Source organism: Lissotriton vulgaris, chromosome 5, assembly GCF_964263255.1.
Source record: "Lissotriton vulgaris chromosome 5, aLisVul1.2, whole genome shotgun sequence".
NCBI classification, from domain to species: Eukaryota; Metazoa; Chordata; class Amphibia; order Caudata; family Salamandridae; genus Lissotriton; species Lissotriton vulgaris.
The window spans coordinates 115,373,593-115,399,696 of NC_141693.1; the positions used below are offsets into that span (position 1 = coordinate 115,373,593).

At 43.7% G+C, this 26,104-nt stretch overlaps 1 protein-coding gene across 7 annotated transcripts in view; it reads right to left on the minus strand.

Annotated features, from left to right (window-relative positions):
- SEC16A (SEC16 homolog A, endoplasmic reticulum export factor) overlaps nucleotides 1–26,104 on the minus strand; it is a 478,800-nt gene that overhangs the window by 223,456 nt on the left and 229,240 nt on the right. For all 7 annotated transcript variants that reach the window (XM_086921035.1, XM_086921033.1, XM_086921029.1 and 4 more), the window contains exons 18-20: nucleotides 24,771–24,884; nucleotides 8,810–9,014; nucleotides 8,381–8,662 (exon numbers count right to left, since the gene is read on the minus strand). In XM_086921035.1, coding sequence (XP_086777161.1) covers nucleotides 8,381–8,662; nucleotides 8,810–9,014; nucleotides 24,771–24,884 — 601 coding nt within the window. The remainder of the gene's footprint in view (nucleotides 1–8,380; nucleotides 8,663–8,809; nucleotides 9,015–24,770; nucleotides 24,885–26,104) is intronic.

Sequence of the window (26,104 nt, forward strand, 5' to 3'; positions counted from 1 at the left end):
AAGACACATCCAACAGGGGGTGTCATCAGCGTGGAGCATATGGCCTGGGAGAGGTACCAGGCAATGAGGGGATTGTGGGAAGAGTATAGGGAAGACCATTGGAAGGCCATAATGATGTTAGAAACAACCCTCACACGAATGCTCCGCCGGGTGAATATAACTTAAGATCATGCCCTTGGAGGATGGGGTATAGTGGAGGAGATGGGAGATCTGAAGGGAGCGGAAGTCAGGGTGAAAACAGTATGCCCCACAATGATGTTTGCAATAGGGTGTTTATGACAAATGTACCCAAGTTGACAAGCGACAAGGGAATCTAGGAAAACTAGAGATGCCCTGGTTAATAAAGCTATTAATTGGATAAGACAAGTGAGGCAATGTCGTTCAATCATAAGATCAGACATATTAAGTGTGAAGCGCTGCCCAACAAATAAAGACTCAGACCATATAATATTGGATCTGGCCTCTATAAATTTAATAGAGGGGTTAGTCAATTTGGAGCAACGTGCACTGCTGCTGACTAAATCACAACTCCAGATTAAGTTCACTCCCCAAAGTATACAATCGTCCACCCACTGGAACCAGGTGAGCACCCCAGACACCATCATTAATACCAAGACACAAGCAGCTCCAACAAATAGATCTACCAGACAGGCATTAGGATAGTTTCCTTGCAGCGCTCTGTTGACCCCAGTATAGGAAGGTAACTTGCAGAAGACACCTAAATGGTTACCTGGGGCTCATACTACCAATGCTGAGAGGGGACAGTCCCTAACCCAAACACCTATGCATATCCAGTCACCCACACATTTGACACCTTATGAGGGCAAACACCAGCCACCCTATGAATCCAATAGGAAACTAATACTGCTGTCTTGGAACCTTGCAGGGCTCAGATCCAAGATTGCTTGCGAAGACTGGGGGAGGCAAATAGACACCTAAGACTTCTGCCTCTTTCAAGAGACCTGAGCAGTCAATAAAATTCATAGAGTGGGATTCACTAACCATAGCACAGAAGCTACCCCATAGAGGAAAGGTCGCCCAGCTGGCGGTCTAATAATCAGGCTCAAAACTAAAAGGGGGATTCATATTAAAAAACTTGAACTAGATAGCCCCAACTTATTGGCAGTAATTATCAGAGATTTTAACACCAACAGGTCAATCCTAATGGTAAATGTTTATAATAGGTTCACCTCACAAAATCAAGACTCACCAACCATTGCACATCTAGATGTATTACTAGAGACGGACAGGGCATACCTTCATTTAGTCGTAGCCAGGGACTTAAATGTAACATTCGAGCCTCTCGAAGCAACTAAAAGTATCACGGACGAAGAAGACAGAACTAGGTATCGCTTTGCTGAGTCACGAGAAACCAGCGAAGCACATCAAAGTAGCTCTCCAAATAGCATCCTTCACCTACAAATATGGGTTGAGGGCTGTGAATGGCCGTTCCATTCCCGATGTTCAATTACATCACACATATAAGAGGGCAAACATTAAAACTAGAATAGCTTACTTCTTGATTGATGTCAATTCATGATCCATTCCAGTGGACAAGTGGGTGATAGAAAGACAAGACTGCGATCACAATGCTCTCTCTCTCTCTAGAATTAAAAGTAGTATTATGCTCACCCTAACCATCAATGGAACCCAAACCACTTAATTATATAATTACTAGTAACAGTAGGAGGAGGGTTAAATGGCCACAAATAGAGAAAAGTGCATAGACCCCGGCACCAATCTACAGCATAGTTAGTGACTCCTTGGAGACCCTAGAGATTAATAAAGTGGAAGAGCAGGCTAAGGTAGACACATTTAAAACTCTAGTCAACAACATAAATACATTCTTCTATCAAGTCCATAGTAGAAGGGAAGATCAAGAACAAAACAAATGAGTGGTTCAATGAAAATTGTAATTAGCACAGCAAGCATTGATGAGAGCAATTAAGTCTGAAAACAGTGTCTGTAGTGGGTCACCACAGACATCCCATTCAGGCACACCTAAATAACGCTATATTAAAAGGGCCAGAAATACCAGATTCCTAGCTAGGCGACGAGGCCGTCCCCCTCTACAAAAAGGGAGACAAAAGTGACCTGGCAAACTATAGGCCCATAAGCCTTATAGATATTGCTAAAAAATAGTCTGCTGTCAATTGCTGGTGAGAATAAACGATTGGATAAGGGAGGGGGTCTACTTTCACCCCTGCAGGCAGATTTCAGAGTGAAGACAAGCACTTTTGAGGAAGCTACTTGGCTTCCTCCTGATCCTATGGAAATATGTAACAATCAGGAAGGGTGTCTTATACGTGGTATTTGTAGATCTCGCCCAGCCTTCGACCTAGTGCCACGGGGAAACTTTGGGCAGCCTTGAATAAACTAGGGATCCCAACCAACCTCCTTCAAATCATCATGAGATTACATACAAACAACTATGCTCAAATCAGATGGGGGAAGGATGGTGGGATAACAAATCAGATAGGGGTGAGTTGTGGAGTGAGGCAAGGGTGCGTTCTTGCACAACACTCTTTACACTTTACATAAACGGCACGATTTCCACACTAATAAGCTGTAAGGGCGATTTACCTAAGCTTGCAGGCCAAGATGTGCCTGCATTACTTTTTGCAGATGACACCCTGCTCATCTCACAACACCAATGGGGCTCCAAAACATATTAGATACGTTTGGGAGGGTCTGTACAGACCATGGATTGGACATTAACACCCAAAAAACAAGATTCTTGATTTTTAACAGTCATAAGTCTTTTAAGTGTAAGATCACACTGGGCTCAACTGTATTAGAGGACGTGAAACTATTTGATTACGTAGGGTTGCAGCTCTCAAACTCACTATCATGGTCCCCACAATTAGTGAAAAGTCAGTTGTCACTGCAGCATGTGGGGAGAACACTAATTAAAAAACGAAGGAAGACAATCTATGGACCACTAACCTCGCAATCCAAGTAGATCAAGCAAAGGGACTAGGGGCCACACTTTACGGTGCGGAACTGTGGGGACACACCAATGATACCGCTATCAAAAAAACAGAAATTAATTTTATTATATCTGTTCTGGAGCTTCCCCAAAATACCCCACCAATACCAATGCTCTTAGATCAGGGCATGAAGATTGTTGCCTATGCAACTGCCTTATGGCCTTTGACTTTTTGGATACGTATATGGGCAGACGAGTGCCCATAGCCAATGAAAGAATCGCTACAAGAATTATTATTGTTGGACACCTAACGTAGCGTTCAATGGCTCACCCATATTGGCTCAACCATATTAAGAAATGGTTGGGCAAACTTGGCATGAGTGACTTATGGCTATCTCCTGGAAACATTAAAAAAAACTTGGTAAATCTCCTCAAAAAGAAATACTGGAGCTACGTAGAGGGAACACCTGACTAAAAGGGAATAACGCCTCGGCATTACCAATCTCATTTTTAAATATAAAAGACAAAATACAGCAAGAAGAATTCTTGAACAGAATAGAGCCACCTCTCGCAGGATCACTATGTAAAATTTAGATATGGCATCCTTCCAGTTAACAGTTTTGCTGGCAGCTGGAAGGGTGTCGACAACTAACCCAGTTGTCCAGGGTGCAAAGGTTTTCTTGAATCAGAAGTCCACTTCTTGTCTTTCTGCCACATGCACAAGCAAATAAGAAGGACCTGGTTAATTCCAATCTGTCGAATACTGGCAGCCAATCGCTTAGTAGAGAGTGTTCGAATCTTCAAAAGCGACAGTACAGAATATTTAGTCTTTGGTTTGTCCAGATACTTGCTTTACGCATGGATGACACGGAGTAAAGCATTAAAGAACACCGAACAACTAAGGTCAGGGTAGTGATTTCGCAGATCGCAAAGATGACCCAACCTATGTAGGGTTTAGCAACATCCAAGGGATTGTAATATAAAGAACTGTGAGACATATTAGGCCCCCACTAACCAGTTCACATATCCAAGACATTCTTTCTCTTTTTTTCCATTTAATATATCCCCGCACAAATACTGTGTACTGATTTTAGCATGTGATGGCGCAAATAATTATGCTGCTATTTTTTATGATTATCTTGATGTTGTTTATGTACCTGTAATGGAATTATTCATTTTAACCACAATTTTATTGTATACACTCTAAGTTCTACAGGACTGCTTATAGTGGTGTTATAGTAAATGCACAATATTAATAATTCTTTAAGCTCTATAGCAAGTACAGAAAGCTACAGCATGGCTTAAAGTTACATTTAAAGAAATAGATAGTGGGGATTGTTATTATAAATGATAGATAATGAAAGGGTGTCTATCATAATGTATCTAGGAACACCTGTTTTGGAATTTCCTTTTCAGGGCTCTACAAATAAACTCGACCTCCACTCGACCATTTGCGAGGTAAAATTTATGAGGTCGAGCTATTTTTAGGTCCTACTCGCCCTTTCTGGCGAGTAGGAAAACATACTAACTTTTGTCCTCAGTCTTTGAAAACGGAGCAAATGTGACAAGATAACAAGATTGAAAGGCCTTTTTATTGCTCACAAAGCAAATGAGCAATAAAGATGCCTTTAAATCTTGTTATCGGTCACATTTGCTCCGCTTTCAGAGACGGAGGTCAAGTAGGTTACTGTTAGGTCGAGGAGATTTTTCAAGGTACTAGACCTATAGGACTAGTACCATTTTTCAAATTTTTCGAGCCCTGCTTTTTTTCTCCCTACTACCTACCTGAAAATGTACTGCCTAAATGTTTGTAATTGTTGTGCTTTTATGGATTTCAAAAACAAAATCGAAGATATTTTACTTACTGCAATTTCAGGGGCAGTGCATGGTCAGAGCCATGTGGTGTCACCTATCGGCATGCAAACACTATTGCTTTGAGAAATCCAGATCCAGCCTGTCACTTTGGATTTTTCATACGGTGAAGAATCAGCTCTTAGAAGACCAGGTTACATATTTCAATGGCAGATACCTGGGGCAAAATGTCAAATCAGATCTCTCTCTGCCTCCTATTTTGCCGCCCTCAGATCTCTTCGAAGAATACTCCACCTCATTCTGGTGGACTCCAGAAAAATGATTGTCCATGGTTTGGTTACGGCTAACTTGGACTATGCCAATAGTCTCTATTTAGGCCATCCAACTTTCCTTATTCAACGGCTTCATTATATCCAGAATTCTGCAGCTCCATGAAAACTTTGAACATCACCATGTCCAGGATGAAATCATCGACTAGAAACCTCTATGATGGAATCAGGATTGTTAATGGTAAAACCCAACAATGTTAGGAGTTCCACAAACGTCCGGGTGGTGGTTCACGACTGACAATTCTGCCTTGAACAGCCACTCGTCTAGGGTATGGGAATACAGAAACACCCAAACTCCAAAGATGTGCTTCGACTAAGGCCATCACTTTCATGAACACCTGAGGGGTGCTCGTGAGGGAGAACAAGAGCACAACAAACTGAAAATGCTAAAGGCCCTCCTTGAACTGGAAGTAACAACTATGGGATTGCAAGACAGATATATGAACTAACACGTGATGAAAATCCTAAGGGCAACCATCCAGATTCCAGTGTCCAAGTCAGAAAGGATCTGAGCCACGTGTGTGCATTTTGAATTTGTCTTCCTACAGGAAGGCGTGTCAGAGGTCCAAAATAGGCCTCAGACCCCTGTTCTTTTTTGGAATAAATAAGCAGCTGGAGTAACACTATCTATGGCACCCTTTGAGGTCAATGGGCATACCTCAAGCAGCAGGAAGACCGATGATCTTACGAAATTCATTTTGGTGTGGGAGGAATATTGGTGGAGAGGAGAGAAAAAGTGGGGACATAGCGTTTTTAAACAATTTGCAAGATCAAACTGTCTGATGTGATGGATTGCCACCCTCGAGAGAAAGTGATGGATCCTGTCCCCAACCGGCTGGGCATGCACCGTTGAAGGCAAACTAAAGCAAGTTGCTGGGCATTATAGCAAAGGGGATTAGATAGAGGACTGGTGCAACTGTTGGCTTGTACGTTGTCTGCCGGTTCTGTGTCTGCAGCCTCAAGAGCACTAGTTTGTCTGCTGCATCACTGGCTGGTCTCTGCTTATACACTCACCCCCCTGGAATAGTCGCTGAATTTTTGGAACTTGAAGAAATTGATTTTCCAGGGGTCAATAGCTGCAAAGAATTCACTGTACCTCTGCTATCTTTAAAGCGTTATAAAGCAGTCTGCCTCGTCTCCGAAGATGTGAGACGCTCCAGAAGGCATATCCATTATTGATGCCTGAACATCACTGTAAAATGCTGTTGTCCTTCACAGGTATGCCTGGATAAAATAAAAAATGGAACCACCTGCTTTTCCAATACAGTCTGGTATTTGAGCGGGTGTGGATGTTGTACCTGCCACATCCTGCCTGTCATGGATCGCCTGGGGCAATAAGGTGCAAAGATCCTCCAGAACTGCTGGCAAGACCTTGCTGGCCATGTCCGATAATGCTTGTGTGTATCGGCTTGACTAGTGATGCAGGGTCCCCACACGCAGCATGGAATTGTTCTACTGTTTACAACTATGAATGCAGAACCTCAGACGCAGAATACAATTGAGGACTGGCTTGTCAGTGTGTTTTATATACATTCCCAGGGATCATGGAAGTACTCTCATGGACTACTCTACTGTGTAAGGCCTGAGTGAAAGTTTAGAACCAACTAACTATCCTGCCCTAGCCCCTGAGCATTAAGAAGCCACCTACCCAGTCCTCCTGCACCATGGCTCATACTTGGCCCCTTTGAGCATCAGTGATCACTGATCACTGATGACAAGCTTGATTTTGAGTACAATGAAAAGTGTGATAAATGCACCATGGCATAGAAGGAATAATTTCTGACAGTATTTTAATTCAAAACACAATGAGAAGAGCCAGCAACGGTCACAGGAGCAGAGCTTGTGCAGTATTCAAAACTGGTGTTATTCTGATTACACTTTTCCTGTGAGGCACAGTGAATTAGACAAGGACATCTATACTCAAATGATTTACTTGCTGTACCCCTAGTGTTCTGTTCACAAGTGTGCAAGTTTTTCACATGCATTCACAGGATATGCTGGAGTGCAGAGAAAAGTGCCCCTGGGCACTTTGGCGGACTATGAATTACTGGATAATGGGCCATATGTATGAACACATTTTCCCATAGACACAGAATGGGTAAAATCCTTTGATACATATGGCCCCAAGTCATTAGTTTGTCTTTAGAAATACTTTTAAACAGTGGAGTTTTTAGTTACATGTTAAAAACAAATGGTATAGTGAAATTCACATGGGGGAGGGGGGCTTGGAAGGAGGGGGGGGAAACGCCATGCTGTATTTGCTATGATATTCTGATGTTGCTTTGTGGCTCAAAGTTTGTTTAAAAAAAAAATAGTGAAATTCACATCATGGGACAATTTTTCAAAGGAGGTAGTTTGGTAGGGGTGGGGGAGGGGGAGATATGGAGGGCATAGGAAAGTAGATTTGGCTAGTCAGTGGGATGTGCTCTACTTTCCCCCTCCACCATGCATCCTTAAAGAAGCTTAGAATTGCTTTGGGATGGCATTCAAATTTTGTCACACGGACCCCTGGGTGAAAGGGTGGAATGGCTAGAGAGTCAATTATATATGTCCCCCCTTTTTTCTACCACCGCACTACAGATGAAAGTGGCAGCCACCATTATCTCAAGGTTGGATTACGGTAATGCCTTATATATTGGCCTTCCTCAGAAACTTAATAGTTTACAGGTGGTACTGAACGATGAGGCTAGGCTGATTTTCAGGCTCCAAAGAAGGTCTCATGCCACACAGCTGTTGTGCAAGTTGCACTGGCTCCCAGTTCGGCAGAGAGCAAAATTCAAGGGCCTTTGTAGTGCCCACAAAGCAATCTATGGCCAAGCCCCCACCTACATTAAAGAACGCCTCGAGACCTATGTCCCATGCCGTACGTTGCGGTCTTCCGAGGCCTGTCGCCTTTCTCTCCCACGGTACAGCACCACATCAAAAGAGGGCAGAGCCTTCTCCTTCCTGGTTCCACAGCTATGGAACCAGCTACCTGAAAGGAACATACTCTCCTCTTGTTCAGGAAGCAGCTGAAAACATTTCTGTTCAGAGAGGCTCTGAATACAGTCTAGCTCCATATCCATGCACTGTCTATGACACAGTTTGTAGCTTCTGGCCACTCTCCCTCAAGCGCTAAGAGACCTGACGGTGATTAGGCACTATATAAATATCAGTTAACATTAACATCTTTAACTGCCACGGTGCCTGCTGAAATTAACCTCGGGCAGCTGGGGAAAGTGACATGTTTGTAGCCCAATATAAAAGTATTCAGAGTTATGTTGGGGTTGCAAAGAAAACTTTATTTTGATTAAAAAAGTGAAGTACAAACCTGGGTCTTGATTCCACTGAAGTTCAGTCATTGACTCTCCACCAGGGGAGGATGGAAGGGATTGTTCCCCACTATTGCTTGGATAGGTGTGCATTTGCTCAGTTGCATATGGAGGTACAAAGCCTTGGTTTGGTAGCGGAGGTACAAAGCCTTGATTTGGTAGCGGAGGTCCAAAGCTAGTTCCTGGTACAAAGGTGGGTGACGTTGTTGGATAGGGAGGATTGTTACTAGCAGGTGGTTGCTGAACAGCAAGCGGTGGCCTCTCAAGGATAGACTGAGAATCTAACAAAAGAAAGTACCAACATACACATTAATACCTATATTAATGGTGCAAATTCTAGTTCATGTACAAACCCTACATAATTGTAAGGCATAAGCTAGTCTGTTCAATTGATGAAACATTACTCCACACTGTCAGAGTAGCCTCACCTGGAAGAACAAGCTGTACGTCTTGTACAGGTGGCATCATGTTTGGAACCAATGCAGCCAACAGTGGATTTTCCATGCCAGGACCCACTTCTTGAGGAGCCCCTGTGCTGTCCGTTTGGCTAACACGGTCCATTTCAGAGCTTGAAGTGCTACAGGCATATTGCTGGGGGGTTGACCTGTCAGTGTTGTACACAATAGTGCCTTGCTGTGAAGGAAAACAGAAACATGGAAATATTAGGCTGTCTGTTCAATCAACCAAACTAAAATAGATCACAACCCCTAATGAGGAAGAAGAAGAAGAACGACATTAGGCAGGTGTGCCAAAAACATGTTGTATTTGTTTTTGTGTTGGAGTTATTGTTAGTTTAACTGAAGTGGTCAGCAATTCTTCTGTTGTCCTTTGGCCTTTTATGTTGCGAAGCAGGTTAAATGAAACATGGGCAGAATAAAATTAGTTCACCTCTTCCAAGACACTACAACTATCAAGCTCCAAGTGCACAATTCCCAAGCACGTTCATTTTTCATTGACGCACACGTTTTTTTAAATTTTCCTTGATTTGGCAAGAAAGAGTCTACTTTCTGTGGGAGATTGCCACACAAATAAAAATTTTATTACATAAAGGGCCCGTTGTAGGTGGCCAATACCGGTCGGAAACGGCCGAATTCGGCCGTTTCCGACCGGTATTTGGCCTTTTGAGATGTAGGGGACCTTTTTTTCTCCGATTCGGTATTTTACTGATTCGGTAAAATTACCGAATCGGAAAAATACCGAATCGGTAAGTTTACCGATTTTTAAAAATCTCGATGTAGGTGGGACTACTTTCAGTCCCACAGGCCCTTCAGATTCGGTATTTTAACACCCAATCCAATTGGGTGTTAAAATACCGAATCCAGGTGTGCATGCACATGTGTGCATGCACACCTATGCCATGTGACAGACAGACATGCCCTTAGGGCAGGTCTGTGTGCCACATGGCACACAAGCCAGTTTTGGGGGTGCTTGAGGGTGTCAAAGTGACACCCCCTGCACCCTTGCAGAAATCGGTAATTACCGAATCGGTAAATACCGATTCGGTAATGCACATTGATTCCTATGGGCTTCAAGGCCCATAGGAATCAATGGGGGATACCGATTCGGTATTTACAGAATCGGTAAATACCGAATCTTACAGATTCGGTATTTACCGATTCTGAAATACCCACATCTCCCCCCCCCTCCAATTTACCACTTCTTAAATACCGAATCGGTATGATTCGGTATTTAAGAAGTGGTAAATTGGAGTTTACCTACATCGGGCCCCAAATATTTTCCACACAACATTTTTGCACATCACTTAAGGTTGCAAAACATTCCTACAAAATTATGATTTGCACAGTGTGATTCCCATATTTCATTGCCATTGTGTTGCAGTAACTTGAGGCTGGATGCTAGACAGAGTGAGTATGGCATGGTATCCTATAGCTTAGGTGCAAGTGTGCTATTCTAGATACCACAGATGCTGCTTTGCACAGGTTCAATACTAGGGCTGGGTGCAATATGGTAGCTGCTGTTAGAAGGGTCCATGTTTCAAGAACACTAGATACTGCATGGCTGCTGTGAGCAGTCAGGATATTGGGAAACCGTGTTCTTGAACTTCCAGAACCCTGTGGACTCTGAGGGTGTGTGTTGTTTAGCGTTCCAAAATGTAAAGGCCATGGGTAGAGTTCAAATTCTGGGAAAGCAATTGAAAGATTCACTAGCAGCATGTTGTGTTCACTCTCAAGAAGACAGGTCCAGTGGCAAAGAGACCATGGATTGGTTGCTTTGGTTTTGTGAGATCCAGGGTACAGAGACAATATGTACGTGTAAGTAGTATCTCAGGGCGCTGCTGGCAGTTCTTGGGTGCATTGACTCCACACCTGTAGAATCATCCCTGGTTCCTGGATCCATGAACAGAGCTGAAGACAGAAAAAGGCTTCTGTACAGCCTTTTTTGAAAGGGGTGGGGGATAGGGAAGATGGGTCTGGTGCCTAGAAGAACTTCTTTCAGTGCACAGGCTTTGTGGTAGTGTTAAATGAAAATTTACAATAGTTCCCAAGATTTTGTGTCTGTGCTCATTATGTTTTAGCAATCTAGTCAAAACTTTCTGAACATGCCCCGACAAGAACATGGCCTTTGTAGAAGACTATAGTGGTTGGGAGATGGGTCTATGCACTAGAGTTTGAGATGAATTAATTGCACCTTCCAGTATAGAACAGACCAAGCTTGAAGCACAAGGTTGTAGAAAAGACCCGGTCAGAAATTGGTTTCTTTACAAGGTCAGAAATGTTTGCAAAATTCATGGAGCGTAGACCAAGTTGCAGCTTTACAATTATCAGGAATTAATTGCTTGGAAAAGCAACATATGCACTCATAGTTTTGAGGACCTAGTCTTGGGAGAGGTTCGACGTTCCTCACATTGTAAACATTCGATAGTCTTGAGACTATATATGTGTCAATATTAGCCTTTGCCACTTTGTTACCTAAAGTAAGACTACCTATGTAATAAAAAGGTGATCGGTTTCCTGACGGCAGATCAACTTTCAAGATAATTCTTTCAATACATGTAGGTTAATGAAGTGTATCCTCAACCGAAGAAACACAAGGTCTCAGCTGAAATAAGAGATGTAATTAAAAGTTTAGATGAAATTCTGTCAAAATCTTAAGAATGACAGAGGGACTATTCTTACCACGATATATGTCTTTATTACAAAGCAATTGCAAACTTTTCAAAGAAAGCAGGAAGAGCTCTCCAATCCATTTAGCATAGATGGTTGCAACTAAGAAGGTTGATGCAGTTTTCCAAAACAAGTTAACTCTTTCATGGGGTTAAACAGGTATTGCGTTAACAGATCAGAAAACTATAATATATATATACATACATATATATATACATATATATATATATATATATATATATATATATATATATATATATATATATATATATATATATATATATATATATATATTATAGTAATAATTATATATTTATTTATCAAACCAAGGTTGCCCTGTGCTTAAGGACACCACTCCAGGAAAGACATAAAATATTGATGCAAATTGTCAGAAGCACAGACTTCACCATGGAGTTTGAATTGATATCCAACACAGGCACTACATCCCCCAGCATGCAGTGGAAGCATTACTCACCTGAGAGGCCCACCGGAGGGCAATTAAATGAAAGCATGCACGGTAAAAGGAAGTGCGTTTGGAGTGCTCCGTGACTGACAATTTGCCCTCTGATGAAAGAGCAGTGCTCTGAAACGCGTAAAGGACTTGAATTATCGGAACAGAAAGTACGGCTTTAAAATTGAAATTCCTGTGGAATGCTTCCGTGGAGTGGCGTCCTTAAGCACAGGGTAACCTTGGTTTTAGAGAATATATATATATATATATATATATATATATATATATATATATATATATATATATATATATATATATATATATACACACACACACACACCATTTTTTCTCATATCAACGCAGCCCCTTATAGGAGGCTAAACAACGAAATAATAAATAACTGCTTTTGTAAACACATAATGAATATATAGACCAAAGGAGGGCAAGTATCACTTGCACTCTTTTTAATGAGTATAACTCATGAAAAACTGCAAAAGAGCAGGCATTGTTAGCATACAGGCTGCATTGTAAACCAATAGCATGGAAAATGAAAGCAATTGTACAAAAAAAATTGCACCGTGCCTTTAAGGCAGCCATGACTCCTAGCTTCCCATCTTGCCTCAGGGGCGACAATTAGGTCAGTTGTTCTTTCCAGCTCATTCAGTCAGAACCCTGGAATTCACAGCTGTTTATTTTTTTATTTTTTGTCAAATAATTCTAAATGTATTGTGGTTTTCTACCTTTCACTCAACGTCTTTTTGACTTTAGAGTAAGGTGTAACCAGTTTTTTGGCAGAAAGAGATTTATTTTCTGTCAGAATGCCTTCACTTTTTGCCCATTGCCCTTCGTGTGGCAAGAAGGAGGCCAGGTCTGACACATTCTGTGTGTATTCTCTGCCTCCCTGACTCTCACTCTCCAGCATTGCAAAAAGCTGTCCAGGAGAACTCTCAAGGATAGAGAGAGAATTCATTTATATGGACTCTCTGAAAGAAGTAGGTTTCCTGTGAGACAGAAGAAAAAGAGAACAAGATTGACGTCAAGAAGCAAGATACCGATCTGTTCACCTTCGGCATCGGGATCGGCGTCGAACTTAACAGTGGCGAAGAATCAGATGTCTTTGAAGTCTTCGGCGCTGCACACACATCGTTCAACTCCAAGACCGAAGACAGCAGTTTCAATGTCGAGTCAGGTAAAAGACCCTCCGTTGACGTCAACCAGGAGACGGTCAACGTCGAGGAGCTGGTCTCCGTCAGCGTTGGCTAAACGTTCGACATAGAATCTTGAGCGGTCGACGCCGATGCACAAGTCTCCGCCGAGATCTTTGCATCAACGAAATTGCAAGTCCACAGAAGAATATAATATATATAATATAATGTTGCCAAGAACGAGGCCCTTGTAAGATTTGAAGCCAGAGGCTATTTGCAAGAGGTCTTGCAAACTGCAGAAAAAAGAGCGGATATTCCAAATAGGTCTGAGCTTCTTGTCCCCAAGTTCCAAAGCAGAGCCCTTAAGAATACGGTTCAGCCTGCCAGAATATTTACTCAATACGGCTCTAAGACACCGGAATTCATGCATACCTTTAAGAAAAATTGGCACATCCTTAAAGCCGATCCTGTCCTCTAGTCAGCCATCCCAGAACTACCACTCATTACACATAGACTGTGTAAATCCATGAATGACTATTTGGTATCCAGTCACTATGTCGTATCGGCACGACGTACAGAGCCCATAACAGGGTTTTTTCCCTGCATGAAGAGCAAAGCGTGCAAGTATAGTCAGAAAATTAACAACTACAGCATTCAACACAAGGGCCAACAGAAAATGAAAAATATCAATATGTTGCTTAAATGCAACTCAGAGTTCAGGGTTTACCGTTTGGAGTGCCCCCGTCTTAAAAGACATGTGGGCAGCACCATCCACCCTACGAAAAAACGTATTTTGGAGAATATGTGTGCAATAAGCAAAAAGGATCCTACATATCCAGTAGCACGCCTTTTCGAAAGTTTACATAACAGTAACCACGATCTTATAAAATTCTTCTATATAGACCAGGCCCCCAAACACGAAAGGGGAGGGGATAGAGTAAAAAACCCACGTAGAATGAAGTTGAGGTACATCATAGACCTAAATACCATGGCACCCATAGGTCTCAATACAACACAAGAACTTTGGTCACATTTAGAATGAGTGCTGATATTTAAGAATACCATCTCAAGCGTAATCCTTAGAACAAGATCTATTCTAAAAAGATTAGGATTTTCTGTACACGAGGGAAATTGATTTATTTATTATCAATCTTTTAATTTTCCCTATGAAATATCTTTCTCTGTGAAATGTTTAAACTGTTGAGAGGTCTTGGACTAATAATCTGGAGAGTGGCTGTTTCCTTTATCTAAGAGAGGGCCATCCGGTCTTCTGGGTATTACTGCAGAATTTTATCAGTATCACCTGCGATTGCCCATTCAGGGCTTAATTATGATGTCCAGCGTTTTACCAGACATACAATTTTGTATTATATATTAGTTACATTTGTCTAATATGTTAGGAATTGTCTGCATATATATAAAAACACTAATTAAATCGCATGAAAGGAACGTTCTAAGATGGCTGCCACAAAAAGCTTGAATTTTAGATGAAATGAGGCCATCTTCGCTGTTTATGACTTCTGTTTACATGCACTTAGAACTTTAAAAATGGTGAATTTACTTATGGCAGCCAACACAGAGGAAGGTGGTAACACCGAAACGCGACTGTTGGCAGGGGAGAGGGTTTCTGTTCTTCAATAAAAACAGGTTAGAAATCCCGTGGGTGCCGTCTTTTGTTTGGGACCTGGATATATATGATGGGGGAGGGGGCTGTGTGTGTGCGCACATATATATATATTATGTTTTTCATATAATATATATAAATATATTATATGTCTTTCATACATATTTTTTATTATTTCAGGGGTCCCCGCACATGCTCGGGAATATTCAGTGCTTATGACTATTGATGAGGATTCCATGGAAGAGAACTAATGTTTATAGAAATCAACAAGGACCCCTAAATCTTCTAGGAGTTAAGAGATTTAGATAGTCATTAAAAAAAACTATACGGACTGTGACCATGATCAGGGGAAGATCAATGAGAAAATTGAAGCAATTTGCTCAGATATCATCATAATCTAGCTTTTCCTGACATCACATGACTTAGTTTCGAACCGAGTCTAAACCTAGGTGTAACAGTGCCCCCCACTACCCTAGGAAACATGCTCTCAAGTACTGTAATGGAAAGGAGGGAGGAAGATTCGTTCTCTCCTGCTGAACCAAAGCATTAGGCAACCATAGGGAGCAACAATCAACCCTGCTGAAAAGAAACAAAGAACCAGGGGATCTTACTTCATCCGGTTGCTGGAGCACTGTATTGAGTCATTGAGTCTGAAAATCTCGCACATCCCCACCAAAACTGAACAATCAGTATCCTCTCCAGAGGACTGGAAGTTGTGACCCTCTGCAGAGTTTTGTGGACCAATAGTATTAATGGAAAAGCACAGAAATGTATCAGACTAATCCAGTTTGACATGCATTTCCTAGTGACTTTCTTACAGCTCCCTAGTGAGATGGAAATGGAGGAAACTGATAAACCGATTAATCGGCTTAGAGCATTTGCTTCATCGCTGCTTCACCATACCTAGATGGAAAGCTTTAGGGAACAGATTATCCCAACTCCCAGACCAACAACCAACTGACATGAGACAGGAAATGAGAATGTGCTGCTCCCTTGCTGATCAAATTAAACAAATCTGTCATATTGGCTGTGAGGGACCTCATTATTTTTAAGCCTAGAAAAATAGCTTTGTATGTATGCAGTGTTTATGCAGCGTAGATCTAGACGAAAGGCAGCAGAGAAATGTACTGGGTCAAAGGCAAAAACACACCAAGGTGACTGGAGGGGTAGCTGCTTAGTGGACTGGAAGCACAACATGGCATAGTGTTCTTAAACAGGGATGCTTTGGTAGTGTTCAAAACTGAAGCAGGGTTTTAGCAGTTCTGATGTACACAGACATATAGCTGGAGATTGTCAGTGCATAAATGGAGGAGTCCAGTGTCTTGTTTTTTGTTTTGTGCACTTCGTCACCAATCTGGTGTGTCCTGACTGCATGTGGGGTGAGAGCCACCTGAGATGGTAAGCTGGTCAGCCTGATAAACACATGTGCTGACTAAGGAAATGTATCTGTTTGCATGTTCACCACCACATTTTTGGACTGATGCTGCTGGTTTTTCGACAGAGTGCACAGAGACCTGTTAACCAGACCTCAGAGACTTCTGTTCCTACCCTATACCACATTATCTCGAATTGGAACCACCCAACTGTCAAGTACTGGCTTACTTATAAGTCCCTAGGAGATGGTACCCCAAGTACCCAGGGCAGGCAAGAGTGTGTTCATCCAGGGCTGCAGCAATGTTTGTGCCACCCTGCATGTAACAGACACTGCCAGTTCGACTTTGCCATTACACCCAATGACAAAGCCACCACTTCCCTCAAGTAATATATGCAAGTCTTCGATAATGAATGAATGCCTAGTGAGTCCGATATCAAGGAGCTATATAGTACTAAGGAAGACATACGACTGTCTATATGGTTTAGCAGTAACGCTTCCAAACTGTTGGGAAGATAATATTTTCCAGTCAACTACATAATTTCCAAGTAGATGTTTATTGTGGTAAACACAAACAACAAGTAGTAGGTCTGAAGGGCCCAGGAGATCAGCACCAACTGACTTCGGACTTCTGTCCCTCCGTCATCACATTCTACTACACACATTCCATGAAACATTCCAACAATATTCTTCTAAAATAAGCCCATCGCTTATTTCGAATTCTTATCACATATATCTCCTCCCTTTCACAATCGAAACAAAACAAAAACATATATAAAAAAGAAAATTATTCGCTCTTATAGCGGGGGCCCGTAGAGTCAGGGATGCCGATTTTGTGCGCATCGAGGAGGAGATCATGGAGCTTGACTCCCAGTTGGAGACAGAACTCGATCCCGCTCTCCTGCACAACCTTTCCCTCAAACAGTCGGAATACCGTGACCTTGCCACGAATGCTGCCCTTGCTTTAGCTAAGGAAGAGCAGGGTCGGATATACGACGTCGGCGACAAGGCTGGGAAGTTGCTGGCCTGGCTGGACAGGAGAGAGATGGCTAGCCGTGTCGTACCCGAGATAAAGGGGGATGACGGAGTTGGCGTCTCTGATCCCTGTGCCATTGCCGAGTCCTTTGCTGATTACTTCCGAGGCGTCTACACCTCTGTTTCGGGCCTGTCTGAGATCGATTCGACAGCGCTTCTCTCGACCGTCGAACTTCCCTGTCTTTCGGACGAGGAGCGCGACGACTTGGACAGGGACATCTCTGCTGATGAGATCGCCCTTGCGATCCGCTCATTGCGATCGGGCAAGGCACCTGGCCCCAACGGCATCCCGGTTGAGTTATATAAGGTCAGGCCGGATGTGGTTTCCCCACACCTGCGTAACATGTTTCTGGAAGCGCGGGACGCCGGCCTACTTCCCTTAGACCAGAGGTTGGCCACCATTGTGGTCACCCATAAGGAAGGGAAGCCGAGAGACTTGTGTCGCTCTTATCGTCCCATTTCTCTCCTTAATGCTGAGCCTAAGATTCTCGCCAAGCTACTCGCTAATCGGCTGATTGGAGTTATTGGCGACTTAGTGCACCCGGACCAGTCGGGCTTTATTCCTCATCGCAACACTGCCCTTAACTTGCGTAGACTCCACGGCGCCCTGGCCAGGGCCCACACCCTGGAGGAGCCGGCAGTCCTTGCTTCCTTGGACGCCACGATGGCTTTTGACTCTCTCGAATGGAGTTACCTTTGGGCGGTGTTGACGAAGCTCGGTTTTGGCCCGGTGTTTGTGGGTTGGGTGAAGCTCCTCTATGCCGACCCACTGGCTAACGTTGCCGTCAATGGCCGCATCTCGGCATCTTTTGCCCTTCATAGGGGCACCAGACAGGGTTGCCCCTTGTCGCCTCTCTTGTTTGCGCTTGCTCTTGAGCCGCTTGCGGCCATGTTGCGCACACACCCGGATCTGCACGACATAAGCTGGGCCCCTGGTTTTGAGGACAGAATCTCTCTCTATGCCGATGACATTCTGCTCTACCTCACCTCCCCCTGCAAGTCACTCATTATGGCATGCAATGTACTTAGACTTTTTGGACGGTACTCTGGCCTCGTTATTAACTGGGCCAAGTCCTCCCTATACGTACTAAAAGGGGACACACCACGCCTCCCTAGAGGCTGTAACATCCAGGTGGCCAGCGAGGACTTTAAATACTTGGGGATTTATATCTCTGGTAATGCGAAGGTGCGATACAACCACAACTTGCTTCCCCCTCTTCTGCGCCTCCCAGGGTGACGTGGAGGGTTGGCGCAAGCTTCCACTCTCTCTACTTGGACGCGCGGCATTATTTAAGATGATGTCTTTGCCCAGGTTTCTGTACGCCCTGCAGAACACCCAAGATCCGGTCCCCGCCCGCTACTTTCGAGAGATTGAGGGCCTTCAACGTGCCTTGCTCTGGGACGCCGTCCCCGCGTCGCTATCACGAAGCTCACACTTCCGTGGTACGACGGGGGTATTGCACTACCAGATGTGCGCAGGTATTACTGGGCCTCCCAGTTGGAGGCTATCAATCATGGTTTCTACGGTCCGGAAAACAACCCCGGCTACGCAATGGATAAGTGGATTTTGGGTGGCGGCAATTACTACAGGGCGCTGTACTCGAGGTCTCTGGATAGGCGGATGTCGGGTCCAACGAAAACTGCGGTCCACATTTGGCGGTCGATTACCAAGGCGCAGGGCTGGCAGGGCAGGCTGACTAGATTCACCCCTTTGTATGACTCCGATATTTTGGGCAAGTTATGGCACACCAAGAGATTTGATAAATGGGACCTCATAGGTATTTCCAGGGTGGACGATATGATCTCAAAGGGCGAGATTAAGACCTTCTCCCAGCTGCAGGCTGAGTATCAGCTGGGCGGCTCGGAGTCTTTCCGTTATGCCCAGCTGTGACACGCGCTGCTCTCTGCTAAGCCGGCAGAAGGGGCGATTCCAGAAAGCTCCCCGTTGGAGGACAGGGTGTTGGATGGCCATATGCCTGAGAGTGCCATCTCTCTGTCGTACAAGAAACTAATTAATGTTCGCACTGACCTCCTCCTCGGTGTGCGGGATCAGTGGGTGCGTGATGGCCTGGAGATCGACGACGAGGATTGGCAGAGGGCTGTGTCTTCCCCTAAGGAAGTCGCCATTTCCTCTCGTCTTCGGCTGGTGCAGTTCAAGATCCTGCACAGGGTGTACGTGACTGGCCCCCGGCTTGTGCATATGGGCTACTTGACCGATGGGCTCTGTCGCCGTGGCTGCGGCGCCTCTGCTACTTTTATGCACATTCTTTGGGAATGTGCAGTCATAGCCTCCTACTGGAGACGTTTGCACCGGATTATGGATGAGGTGACTGGGGTGGTGGCGACTGAGGAAGCTAGGAGATGTCTCCTCAACATCTGGGAGCCATCCGATCACAATGTGGCTCAGACGCAGTGGGTGACCCTTGGCAACATGGTGGCCAAACACGATATCGCGCAGAAATGGGGGGCCCGACGGCTCCCCTGGTGGTACAATGGAAAGCCAACATAGACTGGTGTATGTTCAGGGAAAAGACGGTCTATGTTGCCAGGGGTAAGGCCAAGAAGTGGTCAAAAGTGTGGGGGGCTTGGAATGCTTACAGGGGAGAGATTTGCTTGCCCCCGGAACCTGTCCCTTTGGAGGAACATTTGTCACCATAACCTGTGACGCCAACTGTGATACGTTGTACTGCTGAATCCTGTTTCTTCTTCTTCCCCCCCTCTATCCTGATCTATTCTCCTGTATCCGTGCTTACGTGCTCGCTGTCCCCCTGCCCCGCTTCCAACACCTCGAAGGCTTCTTCTACTCCATTGCCACTCTTTAGCGCCCTTGGCGTTTTCTTCTTTTCCTTGTTCTATGTTCCTTTTATGACATAAAATTATAAAAACAACCTTCATTGTACTGAGACAATTGCTTTTGCACTATTGCTCTCCTGATTCACCGTGCTGCCTTGCCTCCGGGATGTCAGGCTGAATAGCTGTGTGCACTTTTTAAATAAAGGTTTTAAAAATTAAAAAAAAAAAAAAGAAAATTATTTTTAAAAACATATGCATTTATCTATATAAATAAAGGCCTGCAAACACTTCAAAACACAAATGATAAAATTTGCTTGCTATTTTTAAGATCTTCATACTTTTTCACAACACCAGTTTGTCATGGCCTTCCAATTGTTTATCCAAGTTTAATCCACTACTGATTTTGTTAATTTTGCCAAACGAGCCATGTTCCACCATAGCCCATTACTAGTGTTCACCACCCGACCTTTTATTTCAATGATACAAGTTGGCTCCCTGAATTTTGACTTTCCCTTTTGCAACAATGGATCTTTGACACGTTGTGTGAAAAATTCACACGTCTTTTTTCTTTGCACCTTTATTTTTTCAAACTATTACTGCTGAAATTAGCACTGGTACTCTTAGCCCTGTATGTTTCACTCAAAATATTACTCTCATCACCCCAGATTTTGGTTTACCAAAATGGATTAAATGCTGAAACAACTTTCCTGACTCTCAATAAAAAAAATGATATAATTCCAGTAACTGAATGAGAGGTTGTCCTGTAAGCCTACACCACAGCTCAAATAGCCGCCTCACAATCAATTTTCACCTTAATAGCATTCTGTATGCCCTCCACCAGTACCCTGTTAAATTTCTTGACTTTACCATTGGCTTGGAGATGATACAGTGGCATGCACAAAGGCTTAACCCCCATTTTAGTTAAGAACTCCAACATGGTAGCGGAGGTGAATTGGAACCCATTGTCTGTTACGAGTTCCTCAGGAACTCCTTCTCTAATGAACAAATCCTGTAAAAAGAAGGTGTCGATTTAGTGTTGGGTTCAGCAATGACTCTTACGTCGACCCACCCCGATAGATCTATAAACACAACAAAATACTTTATGCTCTTTGGTAACACATGAAATGGACCTAAGAAATTCACTGCTACTCTTTGCCATTCTCTGTCGGTACAGGTCTCTGAGGAATTATCGATGTGGACAAATGTTTGTCACTATAGGAACACTGTACATGCTCTAGAATGAGCAATCTACAGTATTCTCTGTCCCAAAGGAATCATTATTCCACCCCTAACTAACAAATTATTTTTTAAAGACAATTTGTCAGCCACTTGGCAAAATGGTTGTAATTCTATCCAGTGACTTTGCTTTAGGCCAACCTGCAAGAACAAACTTGATCTGCTTTAATACCACGTCAGCCTCTAGGGCACTTTGCCATTCTTCCATGTCCAAACAAACCCACATGTTCTCAATACTTACAGTAATGCATTCCTCAAAATCCTCTTGTTTTTTTTTGTTTCCAACTCACTATCCACAATAGGTAGTCTGTCTTTATATTGTTTCCCCCTCCAATACGATTGACAGTAAAATTGAACTCCGATAACTTTGTTGCCAATCTAAGTTGCTTTCTTTATCTTATTAACAGACAACCAAAGGTTTATGGTACGTTCTTAACCAAAATATCGTTCCCCACAGATAGGGTCTGAATTTTTCTACTCCCCACACACAAGCTAGCATCTCTTTCTCCATCACTGAATATCTCAACTCCACAGCCTTCATTTTTATGGCTGCAAATCCAACTGTGATCTCTTTCCCTCCAACTACTTGTGACATAACTGCACCCATACAGTATGAACTACCATCAACTGTCACATAGGTATCACAACCATAAACATATGCCTAAGGTGCTAGTTGTGTGTAGTAAAGTAGCCCTTTTTGACATGGTCACCCCTACTTGTGTGCCTGGTAACTGATGTGATTTAGACTGGAAGTGCACTAGGTTCCCGCTAACCAGGTCCCCAGTGCCAGAGCTCTTTCCCAAAACTGTAAAATTGTTTACCCCAATTGACAAAACCTTTAGCACCCCTGTACGTCCCTAGTAAATGGCACCACTGGTACCTGGTGCCAGAGATACTAAAGAGGGTCCCTAGGGCCAGCACTACAAATTGTGCAACCCTAAGGGGCCCCTCACCAAGCATATGCAGGCTGCTATCACATGCTGCATGTCTTGGTGAAGACAAAAGTGAAAACCCGACATGTCACATCCTTGTATGCCATGTCTCCTAAAAATGCATGTGATATTTGTTGAATATTACATGTGAGGGCATACCTGCATGTGCAGATATGCCCCTGTGCTGGTCAGTACTATTACTGACAGTGCAAGTGGTCAGGGAAGCCATTTCAAAACATGGCTGCACACTGGTGAAAACGAGTTCCCCAGCTACATGATGGCTTCACTGAAAATAGGGATGTTTGGTATCAAACATATCATATTGGTAAACCCACACGGATTACAGTGAGGGATTTACCAATAGATGCACCCTGAGGGCACCTTAGAGGTGCCCCGTGAAAACCTACCAGCCTCTGGGGTGCTCCCGACTGGTCTCTGCCAGCCTGCCACCCGAGACACTGTCCTGGCCTCCTTGGGGGGGGAGAGCATCTGCTCTCAGGAGGCCCAGACAAAAGCCCGTCCGGGAAGAGAGTTTAACAGCCCCTCCCACAGGATGACCGCTGTTTAGCCTCCCCAGGGCAACAAGCTTCAAAGAGCTGCCACCTTTGGAATGAGAGTCTGGCTCCCCTCACAGGAGAGGAAGCCACCCCCCTTTGTACAGGACCCCCTTGGCACCTAGACCGGTGGGAAAATTAGCTTGTCAGGTTGGCCACTTCCAGGCTACTACCGCCCCCAAGGTGGGCTACACTGAGGTGGACACACCTTTTCAGAAGTAGAGATGGCATACTTAGGACTGGGAGAGGGTTATACCTCCTTCTGGTCATATAGAAGGCGTAGTGACCCCAAGGGTCAGTAGCTCATTGGCTACTACCCTACACCCCCTAATTTCAGCATTTAGGGGAGTTTCAAAGAGCACAGAGGACACAGAAGAGCCGCAGAAGAAGAGAGAAGATGTAGCTGTCCTGGTACTAGCCCCCACCGGCCTGTCTGCATCCGTTGTAGAAAACTGCTCTAAAGTCGACTTGTCCGGCAGCTGTTGAGTCCAGAAAATTGGGACTGCCTGCCTTCGTTAAAGAAACAAGACATCCTCGGGGACAGCAGACCTGTTACCTGCATCTTGAAGCAGCTCCAAAAGAGGACTCAGAGGCCCTCGGAACTGCCAAAACCAGACACATGAAGCAACCACTGCACCTGTTGCTCCAAGCCTGAGTCAGAATAGAAGTGGGCCATCTGTGCTAACAAGGTTTACCAGCCCTTCAGAGCCAGAGTCCAGCATGGTTTCACCCCTCGTGGGCCCTCCGAAGTCGCCTGCAGCCTCTGCCGAGAGGCCCCCTCTACCGCAAAAGCTCCATTAAGGAAAAACCAGATGCCTAAGGACACCTCTGCATCCGTTGTCCCTGGGCTGTGAACAAGGGGACCGAAGGTGCCCCTACGTTCCAGAGGATCCCAAGGCCTGAGACCATCCTATTCACACTGATATTTTGAACATCTGGTTTTTGACCTTTTACTGTGGGGGAGCCTCTTAATATAGAAACATAACCTAGAAACATAAGCATATTCAGCTCTTAAAAAATAGTGTAACTTGAAATTACGAAAAAAGCTAAGGAGCTTGAGGTTTACCATGTCTGCACAGGCTCCAGAAAACACTGGTACTGAGGCATCAGTCTCTGATGAGCAGGCACTTTAACCTCCTGTGGAAGGGATCCTACATGTGGCACACAGAACTTCCAGGAGGACTGGGCTGTAGACTCCTAATGCTGTTCACCTGTTCAGTTGTGTTCTGGGGCAGACTCATTAAAAAAAAGTTGACCAGGCCCCCAAGGTACTGTGAGGACTGCACAGGCACCTTTTTCCCACTAAAATGTTCCTGCTGTCCTCATCCGTCCAGCGCTTCACACCAGGGTTTGCACAGGCACCTTTTTCCCACTAAAATGTTCCTGCTGTCCTCATCCGTCCAGCGCTTCACACCAGGGTTTGCATCTTGAATGGGCAGTTGAGGACCTGAAACCGGATTGGTGACACTCACAAGAAAGCTAATGGGAGCCACTAAAACATGTGCTATGCCTGGTCCTGAATCCACCTTACTTAAATGCTGTACTGGAGCTACCTTTGACATGGACAGGAATCTTGTTCTCAGACTTCAGCTCTATTCCTGAAAAAATGCATCAGATACAAATTCATAAACAAAACCCTTATGAGAATCACTTGCCAAAATGAGACCACTGTGCTGGATACACTGCATGAAGTTGGTTTTCAACTGCATGGTCTAGAAAAGTAGAACACCAGAAGCCCATTCCTACTTCTTGTAGGCACACAAAGAACTGAGCTGGGGCAGTTGGGAATGGATGAGTCAGTGCATGAGCATAGAGAAGCTCGAGCAGCAAAAAATGGCAGCTACATATTTGAAAAGCCCTTTTTGATCATCTGTGGTGCAGACATTCCGACATTCAGGAGAAAGAGCCAGAAGGTCAGATTGCATTACTAATCTTACAGCACAGCAGTAATTCCTCCAGAAAAGGAAGATTATTATATATCTACAGTATTTCCAGATGAAGAAAATGCAGTAATGCTTCCTAAAATATTCAATACAGGGCCACTGAAAACCCGCCTGCAGTAATAAATAAACTTGTAAGAAATTAGGTCAAATGTAGAAAGAAAGGGTGATTGTTGCTGTACCTTTATCTGGCCATCCAGGTGTCGCAGTCGTACCAACCACACAGGCTCAATAAATAGTTCCTGCTCTGGTTTCTCCTTCAGTTGAGGGTCAAAGAATCGCAGTTGGGAAGAAATCTGCCCAAAACAGTATAAAAAGACAAGGTGATGGAGGTAAAGAGAGAGGTAGGCACTAAACAATCTTAACATTTTGAAAATACATGCAAATATATCTCCACACAAACATTTAGATATAAATGACTTGATTCTACTTGCAACCTACAATACGCTTTCTAGTAGAAACATTGACAAATACCATCCTTTGCCACACCTACACTCAAAGCATTCTAGGACTGCAGTACACGAAAAAGTATTTTTCACCTTTTTATGTGCCCGTAAATATTAAGTGCTGGGGTAGGAGATGGAACTCTTTGCAACGTTCTAATAGAATAAGTATCTAAATTATAAGCAACTATTTAAACTATATTTGTTAGATTGATAAAACCATTACAAAATAATGTAATGATTATTAATTTTTATTAATCTTGCAAATAAAGTTTACTACACTAAGCAACTAGTTTTCCAAATGTACGCGTTTAAAAGGGGTAATAAAATCCCACTGTGTGCCAATGGACCTTGAACGTGCAGCTTAAAGACTGAAGAGGGACACGGAGGAGTTATTTAGCCAGCTAATAGCACACAAAAACAGAAGATTTGTTTTTCTTTTTAAAGCGTGTAGAACAAAACTGTGTCATCTTCCCCTTAATGTGGTACACAGGTCCTTCTAGAGCCTGAAACCTTCATAATGATCAACTGATTTACCCGTTTGTAGATTTGAACAACGTGGACATATTATTTGGGATTTGAATTCTAGAATCTTCATTTTAACACTACCATTACCAATTGATGAGGTTTTCGTCATACAGCAAAAAAAGTGTAAAAGTACAGTAAAGATACCGGTTTGTTCACGGTAAGAGCTACAAAGTACAATGTCTTGCCTAGGAAGGTGGTGTGGAAAACTGGGCTTTTGTTGCAGTAGTCCCCCCGCTTTTTGCCTGGTATTTGATGAAACTTTGAAGTGGATTGGGCTTGCTGCTAACTAGGTTTCCAGTACCAATGTTCTTTCACCAAAACAATTTACCTGGTCAATTGACTGCCAGTTGACCAGTGTAGGAAGCTGGCTCTTTAAAGAGTATACCAAAAAAAGGTTTACTGTGCTAAGAGCCCAGGTATTCCTTATAAGTGGGCATGGGCTTGCTCTAGCAATTCCAAGGTGCTCTCATAGGGAGTAGTGTGGCTGAGCAGCTTTGAATCAAAGGAGTGGGAGCCTTTTGATGCATACACAGAGTCAATGATAC